Source organism: Delphinus delphis, chromosome 4, assembly GCF_949987515.2.
Source record: "Delphinus delphis chromosome 4, mDelDel1.2, whole genome shotgun sequence".
NCBI lineage: Eukaryota > Metazoa > Chordata > Mammalia > Artiodactyla > Delphinidae > Delphinus > Delphinus delphis.
The window spans coordinates 58,041,483-58,054,401 of NC_082686.1; the positions used below are offsets into that span (position 1 = coordinate 58,041,483).

General features: G+C 43.2%; 1 protein-coding gene across 1 annotated transcript in view; it reads left to right on the forward strand.

Annotated features, from left to right (window-relative positions):
* Positions 1-2,698: 2,698 nt before the first annotated feature.
* PLCXD2 (phosphatidylinositol specific phospholipase C X domain containing 2) overlaps positions 2,699-12,919 on the forward strand; it is a 43,401-nt gene continuing 33,180 nt past the window's right edge. The window contains exon 1 of the mRNA XM_060009879.1: positions 2,699-3,213. Coding sequence (XP_059865862.1) covers positions 3,054-3,213 — 160 coding nt within the window. The 5' untranslated portion in view covers positions 2,699-3,053. The remainder of the gene's footprint in view (positions 3,214-12,919) is intronic.

Here is a 12,919-nt window from a genome sequence, read left to right on the forward strand (position 1 = left end):
AAAATTGACTTGTTTTAAAATTTCAGTCCTTCTATTAATTTAGTGTCCTCTCTGATAAATTTCATAAGACAGTATGTAAGAAAATATTAACTATCCAAATTGTAAATATTAATTTTTATTTTAAAACTATATGGTTTTCCCAAAGCAATTGTGGCATAGTATAAACATCCCACTCATAATTTGGTTTCCATTACATTATGTGACAGAAAAATTATTCTCTAATACTTAGAAATTCTTAGCTGGGATTTTAATGCAAATTTATTTTTTCATTATAAAAGTGATATAAAAATATTATAAAACCTTGGAAAGGAGAGTGAAAACGCAGTACACATTCCCACCTAGCAAACGTGAGCTGTTTCCTAAGGCCTTGCTACTCAAGGTGTGGTCTGAACCAGGAGCATCAGCGTCAGCTAGAATCTTGTTAGAAATGCAGAGTCTCAGGCCCATCTCAGACCAACTCAATCAGAATATGGTTGCTTTGCACGTTAAAGGTTAGAAAGCACTGCTCTAAGGTACTACCTAGAACCCAGCAGAGCATGTTTTACCAAGCATCTCCCTCCTTCTAACAAATATTTATAGAACACCTGCTATATGCCAAGTACTGCACTAGAGGCTGTGTTTTCACTTGAAAAATTTCTTCCAGGACTGACTCAAGAATATATGGAGAGCGTGCTGCCTTCTTTTGAAATGTTTTCTTAGACAAACCAAGTAGTTTTGACTGAAAGCTGTCAGGTGTGCAAAACGTCTCATTGTGAACTCGTTCCACTTCTCTTGTTTTCAAGTTCTCACACAATGATGACTCTAAGTCTAATGTTTAATGCTTTCTTATTCTGTGCCTTCCTTCCATTAAGAGCTGAAAAATAAGAAAAAAAAAGTCACTGAAATTGACATTCCACAGTAAAGCTTAAAGAATACTTTTTGTTTGCCTTAGGCAGCTTTCATAAAATTTTATGTTGAGATTTAAAAAAAAATTTTTTTTAAGTTCAAGGGAAGCCCAGAAAGGTGACATTTCAAAAGTAAATCTATAGTGTGATTGGGGGGGGGTGGCATTTCATTGAACAAAACAGCTAGGTGACATATTCCCAATATGTACAGCACTACACTGTAGTGCTCTTTAAGAATCAGAAGCTATATGATAAATAGTGTAGATGTTCTTTTTATTAACCAAGGCATACTCCTCCAGGAAACAAACAAACACAACTTTTGGTAATATTACACAGCTCAAAAGGCTGAAGAAGCAGGCTTAGATGAATGTTAATAATAGCCCAGAAGAGGAAATTTAATAAGATGTCAAAAGAGGGCACTATGCAACAGCAGTTATGTGTATAGAAAAGTAGCTGCATTGCTGCTGTGTACTTACCTTGGAGATGAGGCAGGGCCATTCGGTGACAGTATCAGCAGACCTGCGGGTCTGTCTGTACACGAGCCGTCAGTCTTCTCTTGGCACACAGGCTGCTCCTTCCTTTTCCCGTAAGCCCTCCTAAGTCACTGAGGCGCTGCCTGGCCTGAAGCCCTCCAGGACCCCACCGTCAAGGTCAGGGTGATTTTCTTGATTTGCCTGTTTGCCAAGGTGTTCCTGTGATTATCCGTGTGCAAAATTCTCTTATCATTAAAGACCCTATAGTTTACACCGTGGAAAGGGACCATTTGAAAGCGCAGGGAACACTGCAGAAAGCAGAGAAATGGGTTTCTATGCCTACAAGCCTCAGGGCTCGAGGATCTCATTCCAAAATGGGATTTCCAAATAGTGCCACCACATGAACTGCTCCCACAAGGCCGCCAAACTTTGATTTCATCTATGAAAAGGGGGTCATACCACCAACCCCCCCTGCCTTATAGGGATACTCTGAAGAGCAAATGGGACAAAGAATTTGGAAAAAGATTCCAAACAACAGACAATAAAAATGCAAAGTATCATTATTTCCTTCTCTGTAAAATGGGAATAAGTGGTGTGTACGAGAATCTTAATTAGGTAATGGTTGAAACACAAACCGCCCTTGATGTTGTCGTCCAAATATGATATACTGCACCTTTCTCAGCCTCTCAGCCTCTTTACCTCTCATATTTCTGCTGCCTATGTGGTTTATTGAAAATGTAATACTCTCTGTGTAATTGTCATTGTGTGTGTGTGTGTGTGTGTGCGTGTGTGTGTGTGTGTGTGTGTGTGTGTGTGTGTAGGGGAAAGAAGGAAGGAATCGTATGGTTGCATTTAACCTCTGAGTGCTGACAGCGTGAAAGGCCCGTGGAAAGACCCGTCCGATCCAAGACCTGACTGGTCCAAGCGTGCAGGCTGCAGCGGCGGCCGTCTACACATTTGAAGGCCGGAGTAACAGAGCAAGGGAGGCCGGGCAGCGGAGGGGTGGGCGCCGCTCAGAGGGCGCGGGCCAATCGGAGCGCTCTCCGCCAGCGGCCAATCACGAGCCGCGTCTCCCGGCAAATCTGCCCGGCAGTGTGGGGCGGGGCCGCCGGGAGTCCGGGCGCCGCAGGTTACACTTCTGAGCGCCTTCTGCGTTACACTTCTGAGCGCCTTCTGGAAGCCACAGGGCAGCGGAACCTGTGCGAGGAGCCGGTGGAGGGAGAGCAGGCAGGCCCAGCTTATGTGCCAGCCCAGTGACAGACATAAAAGCGTAAATCAGGCTGAGGATGGTGCGTCCGGGCGCTCACGTGTATGTAGACCCACCGGCGTGTCTTTCTGCCGTGTGGGTACCTGTAGTGTGAGTGGCTCTGGGCGTGGCTGCTCGTAGGACGTTCAGTTTCTGTAAGATTTATCTCGAGGGGCCTACCTTTCCCTGGCTCCAGAGGGGGAACGTAAGAAGTTTAACGGAGCCGAATCTAAGCAGATTAAGGGAACAGCGGCTGGGCCGGAGAGGGTGCGGACTGCAGGTGCTGAGGGGCTAGGAAACCACGTCTTTGCCCCGTCTCCCCCGGCAGAAAGGCCTTTTGGCAAGACTGGTGTGACAAAGGTGGCCCTGAAGTGTTAGAGAGCCCGGGCAATTATGATCGCTGAGTGAGTGGCCCTGGGCTGAGCCTCAGCCGTTGACTGATAGAAAGGGATGCTAGCAGTTAGGAAGGTAAGGAGGAAACTCAGGATGGGGACCATCTGCTCCCCCAGTCCCAGCGGGACAAAGACATTGGAGGTCTGCAATGCTGACTGGATGGCCTCGCTCCCTCCTCTCCTCCACAACGTCCCCCTTTCCAATCTGGCAATCCCAGGTATTCTTCTGTTCTTACTTGTTCCCACTGTGTTTGCTTCTGCCATTTTAGTGTTGTTAATGGGTTGGGCTGCTTTTCTATTGTGCTGAGAAAATAATTGTCAGTGACCTTAACTAAACCTCTTTCTTATTTCTAACTAAAAACTTAACACTGAAGCAGCTGCTGTAAAGAGATTTAAGTACGCTGCATCATTGGCAAAAGGGACTCGAGAATGGAAGCGCCATTTTTTGTTTGTTTGGGTCTTTTTGTTTTGTTTTGTTTTTACTTGATAGACTGACTCTAAGAACATTACCTTCTTAATGTTGGGGCCAGGGTATGTGAGGGGTGCGTTTCTTGAATCACTCAAAATTAAAAGGAGAGATCAAGGGTAATGAGTAAAAAGTCATAAACAGTTGTAGATCTGGATCAACATTAACACTGTAAAGTATTTCCTTTCTCATTTATTTGACCTTTCATAGCAGAGAAACAAGAAACATGTTAGCATTTAAGAAGAGGTTCAGAACTAGGACTGAGTATAAAGACACATATTATTGTTGTTGGAAAAGACAGAAATTGAGAATGCAGGTGCTCATCACAAGCAGGCATTAGGTGTGATGAGGTGGTGGTGTTTGAAGCTTTGTCTGTGTATATATACAGGTGTCTGCCTGGCTGATCTAGAACCGAAGCCTTGAAAAGCACTCCTGCACCAGCCACTCGCTCTCTCCTGGGGCTTTTGTACTGTGACATCACTCTCGTTAGATTTGTTAAGTGTGTCCTCTTCCTTCCATTCAAAAGCTGGTTAAAGCTTGGTTTCTAGGGAAGGAGGTTTGGACTACAGTGAACTTGGTCTCATGTGCTGGGCAAAGTCCTAGATTCTGATGCTTGGCGAGCACTCCCAGGAGCAGGGGAATGGACCACTGCCAGTCCTTTCTCTCACCTGTAGACATAACAATTGACTTCACCCCTAGACTACCAGAAAAACTCCCAGCCATCCCTGGGATCAGTCTGCTTTTTGGTGGCAGACAAGACGACCTCACGCAACCCCAGGTCTTTGCTTTCTGTGCATGAGGAAGAGCCATGCTGGCTTCAGATGCAGCCTTTCCTTAGTCGCCTCTTCTTTTGGAGGTTCCAGGTTCATTGTTCTTATGGGCTCTTGTTGTTTTTGAGCAAGGAGAGGGTTGCTAAATCTCTTTAAAGGTATGATCACTTGTGTTTTATCAGCCATTGACTACAGCTCCTTGGGAAATGCCATATGGTCATGCTTCAGAACAGGTCTTTTCCATGTTTAATTGACACCTGTGGAGTCATCGCTGAAATGTTGCACAGGCATCTTTTAACATGAGTCATATGTCTTTCTGATGGAATTGTTTTGTCAGGTGCTACAGCAAATAGTATGTGTTTGCAAACAGAATGGCATCTTAGGCAGGCGCTAAATGGCTCTATCATTGGGGCACGTCTGGGTAGGCTGGGGCTTCCTCCTTCCTGTTGTACTTTGGACAGTTCAAACCACAGCAGCAGCTCTGCCCATGGTGTGGCTGTGCACTCTGACCCCATGACTCCAGAAAGGAGCTGGGCGTTTGTTCTGCAATCTCTAGGGTATCTCCCGGTTACTAGAATTGCCAGAGTTTGTCAACAGTGGGGTCTGCTGGAAATTCTGTGGTTAGACACCGTGGGAACACAGGAATTTGTTCACCCTGTTGTGAAGTCCAGTCCTTCTAAGCAAAAAAAAAAAAGTCCTTGACTCCTCAAAAGAGATGGCACTCATTGCTATGAATGCCTTATTCCCAGCAGCGGAAGGAACATGAGTGTATGTGTGTATATATATATAAATATATATATATAGCTCAAGACAGGAAAATCACATATTAAGTGGCAGCCATGCCCCCTCCTCCCCCAGCCCTGCACCCCTGCCTCACCACTGGCTCTCTCTTCCCTACTTCAAGCTGAATATTCCCCGGCTAAGGACTGGCAGTCGAGTTCTGCCAAGACTCACTGAGAGGTTCTGAAATACAGACAGCATTCAGGAAGTGGAGACCACCATGTTGCTCCCTCTTCCTCTCTTCCTCTTCCCCGTCATCATCACCTTCATCATAATAGCTATTATTTCCTGAGCAGTCCCATGCAGCACCCACTGGCATACATTACCTCAAATCCTTACACCTCCAAGATGGGTAGGAACACCCTCATTTTAGAAATAAGAAAATTATTGTCCAGAGAGGTTAAGTAATTTTCTCAAGATCACACAAGTAGTAAACAGCAGAACTAATATTTAAGCCCCTGTGTAGCTGGCTCCAAAACCCACGCACTGTCCCTGTGCCCCTAAGGAGGCCTTGGGAAGTGCAGAGCAGCTGGGGGGAGGGGGGAGAATTCTCTAACTGAAAACCAGTTTTCACAGACTATCCTCTGCAGCAAATGAAAGAATTTTTAAAACTAGGTGGTTTTTGCCTGAGCAATTATAAATCACTATCTAGCTAGATATACACACAGATGTGTGTACATATTATGTATCTGTAATATAAATATATAATTTATATATATATATATCCTTATATATATATATATATCTACATATATATATATATATACTGGAACCCAGTAAGTTATTCCTATTTGGAATTGGAATCCAGTAAGTTTTCAATTCAAATTTAGAGCTTAGACCTATTCTGTATGTGCATGTGTGCTTGCGTGTGCCGCCCCAGGGTGTCTGTAATATTGGGTCAGCTCTGTCAGGGTGGGAGTAGGGTAGGAGTGATGTGGGAAAGGGCAGAAAAAAGGCAGGGGTTCTGACATTAAGAGCAGAACCGGGATGGAGTAAACTATGTCAGATCCGAGTGCATCTGCTGCATTTGCCTAAGTCATGATGGGAGAGAGCAAGTGTGAACTTGCACCTCTCAACAAAGCCTTGATGTATTATTTCACTTCCACAACTGTTAAGAACACCTGTTAATGACCACTGTCACCCAAACATATTGGCATATCTTGGAGAAGAACCTCAGAACAGTTCTCCCTGCCAACTGTGTAGAATAATTGGAGACCTTAAGGGTAAAAACATCTGGAAACTGCAAAAGTCAGATTTTTAAATGAAAGCTTTGAACTCTATGAACAATTTTGCTGATGTTAGTGAAAGCATGGTTTTCTTTATGGACAAAGGGACCGATAGGAAAAAATTTTTCAATAATGTATACAGCTTTTCCATGAATTCTTCTCTGTATATTTTAGTGCTATTTCTCTCTCTTTTTTTAATCATGTTTTTCCCTTCTTTTTAACAAAGGTAAACAATTTGGTTTATTGGAAAGAACCTTGAACGTAAGGGTCTTGAAATTTGATATTGTTGATTCTGGCTGTGTGACACTGTAGAAATATCCGAATTTCTCAGGACTTAGTTTCCTCATTTGTAATTAAGATGTTGGATTAAATGAAATGTAGAGTCCTTTCCAAATTAAAAATTCTTTGATTAGTTTGAAGGGTTTTTTTTTGTTTTTTGCCTATTCGCCTCTAAACATAGAAGAATGACTGGGTCATTTTTGACTGAAGGTCATTTCTCTTATACCTCTTCAGAACAAGAAATTATTTTTGGCATGTGCAATCAGAGAATCACAATTGCCAGAAGGAAGCGAGGTCTTCTCACTTTAGCATCCTAAAATCGACTGTAGAGTAGTTCAAATCAAACAGACTCTGAGTACGTTTTAAGAAACCTCGATGCTCAGGCCTGTGGCAGACCCAAAGGCGGATCAAGCTATCAAATGAACTTGCATCCTAGTGATAGAGAGGTTTACACACACACACATATATGTGTATACATATCTTCACCATACACGATTTTAAAAAACTAATTGGGGTGAATATTATAACAGAGATGTAAATAAAGTGTTACAGAAACACAGAATGGAAAGATTAATTTCAGCTTTTAAGAATAGGAACGACTTTGTTGAAAAAATGGCATGTGATGTGGGATTTGAAAAATGGTCAAAACTTTCAAGGAATGTGCCCTGGGGGTCAGGATTGGGAAGGGGGCTTTCCACTTGAAATAAGCCAATTAAGCTAAGGGATGGAGATATATTGGGGAAATGGCTGGAGGACTCCCTCTGCTGCCCCTCAGTAATGCTTTGTTAATATCTTTATCATTGCCCTTCTCCACACATTGTTATTTCTAGGTATCTGTCTTCTACATCGTCTGTGAACAACTTGTACACAGAGAACATGGCTTATTTCCCTTTACAATCCTAAGTCCTAGTACAGGTTAGCAGCTCTGTCACTGGTAACTGCTGAGTGGATCTTTTAGTGCATGGAACAGGAAAGTAAGGATGCTGGAAAAGTGGCTTGCAGCCACCATCTTTTTCAATTGTGATCAGAGCTAAACTGAACAGATAGGTTAGGTTCTCCTTCTGGGAATGCCGTATGAAACACTCGGAATATTTTCCAATCCATTTCTTGTTATCTTTTGCATAATTTTCCCGTAGCTCTAGATAAGACTCATCACTGAGCCCCATTAGAAATGGAAATTCTCAGGCAGAGTAAGATGGTCAGAAGGGTCAGAAGCAGATCTCTGTGTCACTTCTGCCCTAGGAACAGTTCTTTCACCCTGCATCCCTTCTGCCTTCCTTCTTCCCTTGTCAAATGTAAGCGTCTCATGTTTCCTGTCTGGCTGCAGCCTCAGCCTGCTCTCATTTCTTGTTCCCCTTCCTTCCACTGACCTGGCCTGTATCCCGACCTCTCCCGTTCCAGTGTCAGCCCTTGCTCAGACCTCCTCACTGCTCTCCAATTCCCGGAGCGTTCTCTGCTCTCATCTTGCTGATGACATTCCCTTCTCTCCTTTTTCACCTTTCTGGAATCCTATCCTTTTCCTATGCAGTCCTGCCTTTGACCACTTGGCAATTTCTATAGCTCTTCTCCTGTGGTCCCTCACTCACTCCCCACATGTGCGACAGGGAGACAAAATCATTACGGGGGCAGGACGTAGGGAATCATTACTCAAATCCTGCTTCTGGATCAGGTGCATCTCACAGAGATGGGGACCCAAAAGGGTGCAAGATACATTCTGGAACAAGAAGTTTAGGTGGGCTTCACTTTGGGGATATCATGAGCCATGAGTTGTCCCTAGAAGAGACTCATTGTCCTACAGAATCTAAGGCTGTGGAAAACCAAGGACCAAGCTAAATCTACCAGGGCTGACCCAATCAAGAAAAAAATCACACGGAACCAAAATGGCCTCTGAAGTGCGAATAGGTTTTTGTTGTTGTTTTTCTTTTTTTTTTTTTTCCTCTGGGTGATCATGGTGAGGAATAAAAAGAGGCTATGATTTAGTGTTTGCGTTAGTAGGTTTCTCTTCTAAGAAGGTTCATCACTTCCTGAGATCCTTTCCCTGCCCCAATCACACAAAAGCCACAAGGAACTCAGGAATCACCTATGTCTGTAAGAAGCAGAATCATGGATTGGTTTAGAGTATTAATGCTAAAGCCACACTGTCTGGTTTTGAATCCCAGCTCTGCCCCTCATGACTCTGTGACCTTGGGCAAATTACTTAACCTCTCTGTGCCTCAGTGTTCTCTGTAAAACAGAGATAGTAATGGCACTACCTCATTTGGTTAGTGCGAGAATTAAATTCATTCATGTTGCACGCTAAGAACAGTGTCTGTCACAAAATAATGTGTCTTTTAAAAAAATTAATCATGATAGTCATTTATTGAAAGCCTGTGTCTGGAATGGACAACAAAAACAGAGGTGTAAAATGCAGTCTATACCCTCAGGTAATTTGCAATCTAGTTAAGGAGCTGACCTTCCAATTAAGCCCTGTGGCTCAGTGTTCTCTGTCTGATCAGATCAGGATAACTTGAATGGTCATCCCCTCAAGGGGACTTCGAGTTAAGGGAAGGCTACGTGGAGGGTTGCCCAGGATGTGAGTACCAAATGAGTCTTAAATGCAATCTGAGGGCAGCTGATCAAGAGAGCCAGAAAATCCTCTTTAGCTACTTTGTCCTCCCATCCCTAGTTCAGCTGTCAAACTTTGTCATCTCCAGCCATCCAAAGCCTTTGGGAAAAATTTAAGTCTCTGTGACAGGACCATATTGCTAACTTTGCTTCTGCTCTCCTCCTGGCCCCATCACTTACCCTATTAACCTAGTCATTTTGTTCCCAGATGAACAGAAGGAATATTACAAAATGCATTCCTTTAAACAAATCTTTTTACATATATAACTCCTTCCCCAGCCGTGGAATAGCTTCATAGTCCCTCCAGATATAGGCATCACCCACACATACACACAAACACACACATACTACCCATCACCCAACACACACACACACACACACACACACACACACACAATGCGCACACACTGAGCCACGACCTTAGCCTCACCCTCAAGAGATCCCCAATTCTACTGCCTGCTGTTGTTTCGCCTTTATAAAGATTCCGCAAGACATGCCCACTGACATTTCAGACCCTAGGAGCCTGTCGCTGTCACCTGCATTGCTGCTGTTTCAGACGAGCTTCTGAGGCTGAGGATTTGGTTTCTGACACGTGCTCTGACCTGACCTCTACCCTGCGTGACAGGCTGGCTCCACATCTCTTCCCAGCCTCTAAGAGCTTATAACTGTAGGCACGCTAGAGGGAATGGTGGCGAAATGCTTTCGCTCCTGTAACTTTGCCTTTGGGAGCAGCACAAACCCCTTTGTAAATGCTGACTAACCCTAATTAGAGTTTCAAACCAGGCCTGTAGAGAAGGGCTTTTTTATGGACATTGTAATAGGTGGGCGTATTTGTGTGTGTGAAAAGAATTTGAACACATGTCAAGAACCAAACTTAGGTGGAGGAGAACTGTGACTAAATCTGTCTGAGTATTTACACGCACGTGGGGAAGTAGGAGTCCTTCCACTTTCTCACATCTATAGGAATGTGGGTTATATTGCTGAATGCCCATGAGGCCCAAACAATACCTGGGAGGATGGCATTACGAGATCTCTAGGTGGCTCCCAGATCACATGGGTTTGGCCACAGAGGCCTGCACTGCTCTCAGGGGGGTGTCTAGCTTGTATTATCTACGAAAGATCGGCATTCGTTTTTGGATTCATTGTCTACTAAGCAGCTGACATTTTCTAAGAGAAAAACAGGGTTTTAAAAATTAATTTCCAATTATTCTAGAACTGTTGGCTGGAAGGTATTATGTCTTCTCTGGGGATAGTCTGTCAGTATTTTTTTTCTCTGTACGGACCTAATGAAATCTAAATAAAGAAAAAAATAGGAAGCAGTTGTACCTCGTAATGCAAATGTCTTGGAGTGTGAAGGCATCTGCATTAATGATGGGACTGAGAAATCTTAGACTCTGGCAGACTGAGAGGAATATTTTATGAACATGTACGCTTTGAAGGCTTATATACTGAAAACAATATTCTTAAAGTACAGTTGAAGCCAGATGAAAAAAACATGCCGAACAGATAAAGGTGAAGACAGTGTCCCTCTCTCCCTCCCTGGGTTTGAGTTTAAGTGATCGTCCTGGCAGGAGGTGTCCATATAGATCCTCCTAAGAATTACATGTGCACGTCGTGTCAGATTGGCTAAAAACAATTACTGGTGCTTGTTTGCTTCTTTTGGTTCTCATTGCCTGTACTTTAAAAATGTATTCATTTAAAGGGAAAGTATTTGTTCAAAGGATATTTATCAAGTGCCCTTTTGTGTAAGGTGCTGTGTTAAATTAGGTGAATATGGAGATAAATAGGATTCTTCTCCCTGTTCTTCAAGTTCTGATCTTAGAGGAAAGCCAAAATTCAAACACCATGGAGAAGAATGCATAGGATGCAATAACACTTAGAAAACCTGTACCTATTCCGTTACTGGTAGGTGGAGGAAAGCTTAGTAGATTGGGCTTCCAAGAGGAGATGACCCTTGGGTTGAATCATAAAAGAGCAATTAGTAAATATCCAGGTGCTCCAGGTAGAGAGAAGTGTGACACAATGCAGAGGTACCAAGGACTGAGAGATAGGGTTTCCTTGAGGAAACCCAAGCATCGATTTCATTTAAAGAAAGTAATGGAGATAAAGCTGGGAAAGTAGGCTAATGAGCCTTATGTATCATGCCAAGATTAAACATTGAATGTTATCCCGAAGGCAAAAAGCAGCCACTGAAAGACTTGGTCAGGAATAGATTAACAGCCCTAAAACAATGGCATAAGGGTGCGGAGAAACAAAATGACCCATCAGTTATTAGGGATGCTGAGGGGTAATCTAAGAAATTCATTATTTCTTTCATTCTGTTGAATATATATATGTTGATGACCTTCCATATGCTGGGCTCTCTCCTGGGCACTGGTGATTCAGTGACGATCAATACAGACATGTTTCCTGCCTTCAAAAGCTTACAGTCTAGTTGGAGAAATGGACATTTAATCAGTCATAATACAATATGCTATGTAAGATGAGAGGTAGAGATTACTGGTGGAAGAAGCCTATAGCAAGGATATCTTAAGAAGACTTGCGAGTCTAGGGAGGCCCCCAGGAGGAAGTGATGAATATACTGCAGTCTGAAGTATACACAGGAACTAGCCCCCAGGATAAGAGCAGCAAGGCTAGGAGTGTCCTAGGAGAGGAAACAATCTGGGTGAAGACCTTGAAGAGAGAAAATGGCCCATTTAACAAACCCAAATGGTTCATTGTAGTTTATTTACCATAAGCAAGGAGGAGGGGGCAAGGAGTAAAGTGGCAGATACTGAGAGGTCTCCTAGCCATGTTAAAGTGATTTAGCTTTACCTTCACAGGTGAGGGAAGGGTGTTAAACAGATGTATGACAGAGCAGCTTTGTGTTTTGGAAAGATCACTCTGGCTGCAGTCCACAAAAGGTATTTGAGTTGGGAAGTACTGTAACCAAGGAGACCACTTAGGCTGCTGATGAGGTCATCCAGGTGGAAGATGATACTGACCTGAGGAAGATAGTGACAGTGTAGAGGAAGGAAAAGGGACAGACACAGGAGATATATAGGAGGAGGTATCAGCAGGACTTGGCGACTCATTGGAGGGTAAAAGAGAAGGTATAACTGTCTTGGGTAGCTGGGAGGAGGGGGATGGCATTCCCAGAAATAGGGATACAGGAGAGGGAGCAGTTTTAAGGGTGATGGAAGGAAACAGGCATGCTTAGTTTGGAACATGCTGAGTTTGAGGTACCCGTGGGACATTACAGAATCGGGAGAAAGCGTAGTAGCATCCAGTGGAAATGATTTCAGAGCTAAATCTTACAATTTGCCCAACCCCCTACCCTCCCTCACAGCTACTGTCATATTCAGTATAAGATGATTTGAGTTTGAATTTAGTGTCTTCATTTTTTTTATATATATATATATTTTGGATTTCAACTAAAATTTTACTTCTTTCAGGAAATCTGTCTTCAACTGCTGGTCCCAGATAAATGACCCTCCCAAGCTCATTTAGTGTTCTGCTTAATCGGCAGGAATTCTGTCATTTGTTTCACTCTTTCCCCTACCGTATTGGCAGCTTGGGGTTGGGGCGGGGGAGGGGTTAGCTATGTGCAATACACCACAAACCAGCTGTGAAATGGAAGCTTTTAGTTACATTACCACATTATCAAATACGATTTATTTTACACATGGACATTCAGGGTTACACCAAGTTAGTAAAAGCAGGAGAATTTTGTAATAGAATGTTTAGTGTTAACTTTTTCTTCTACCCTAAACATTTTCCTGTTGTCCCTAAACCTTCGTATTGTTCTTTCTTTTGTGTT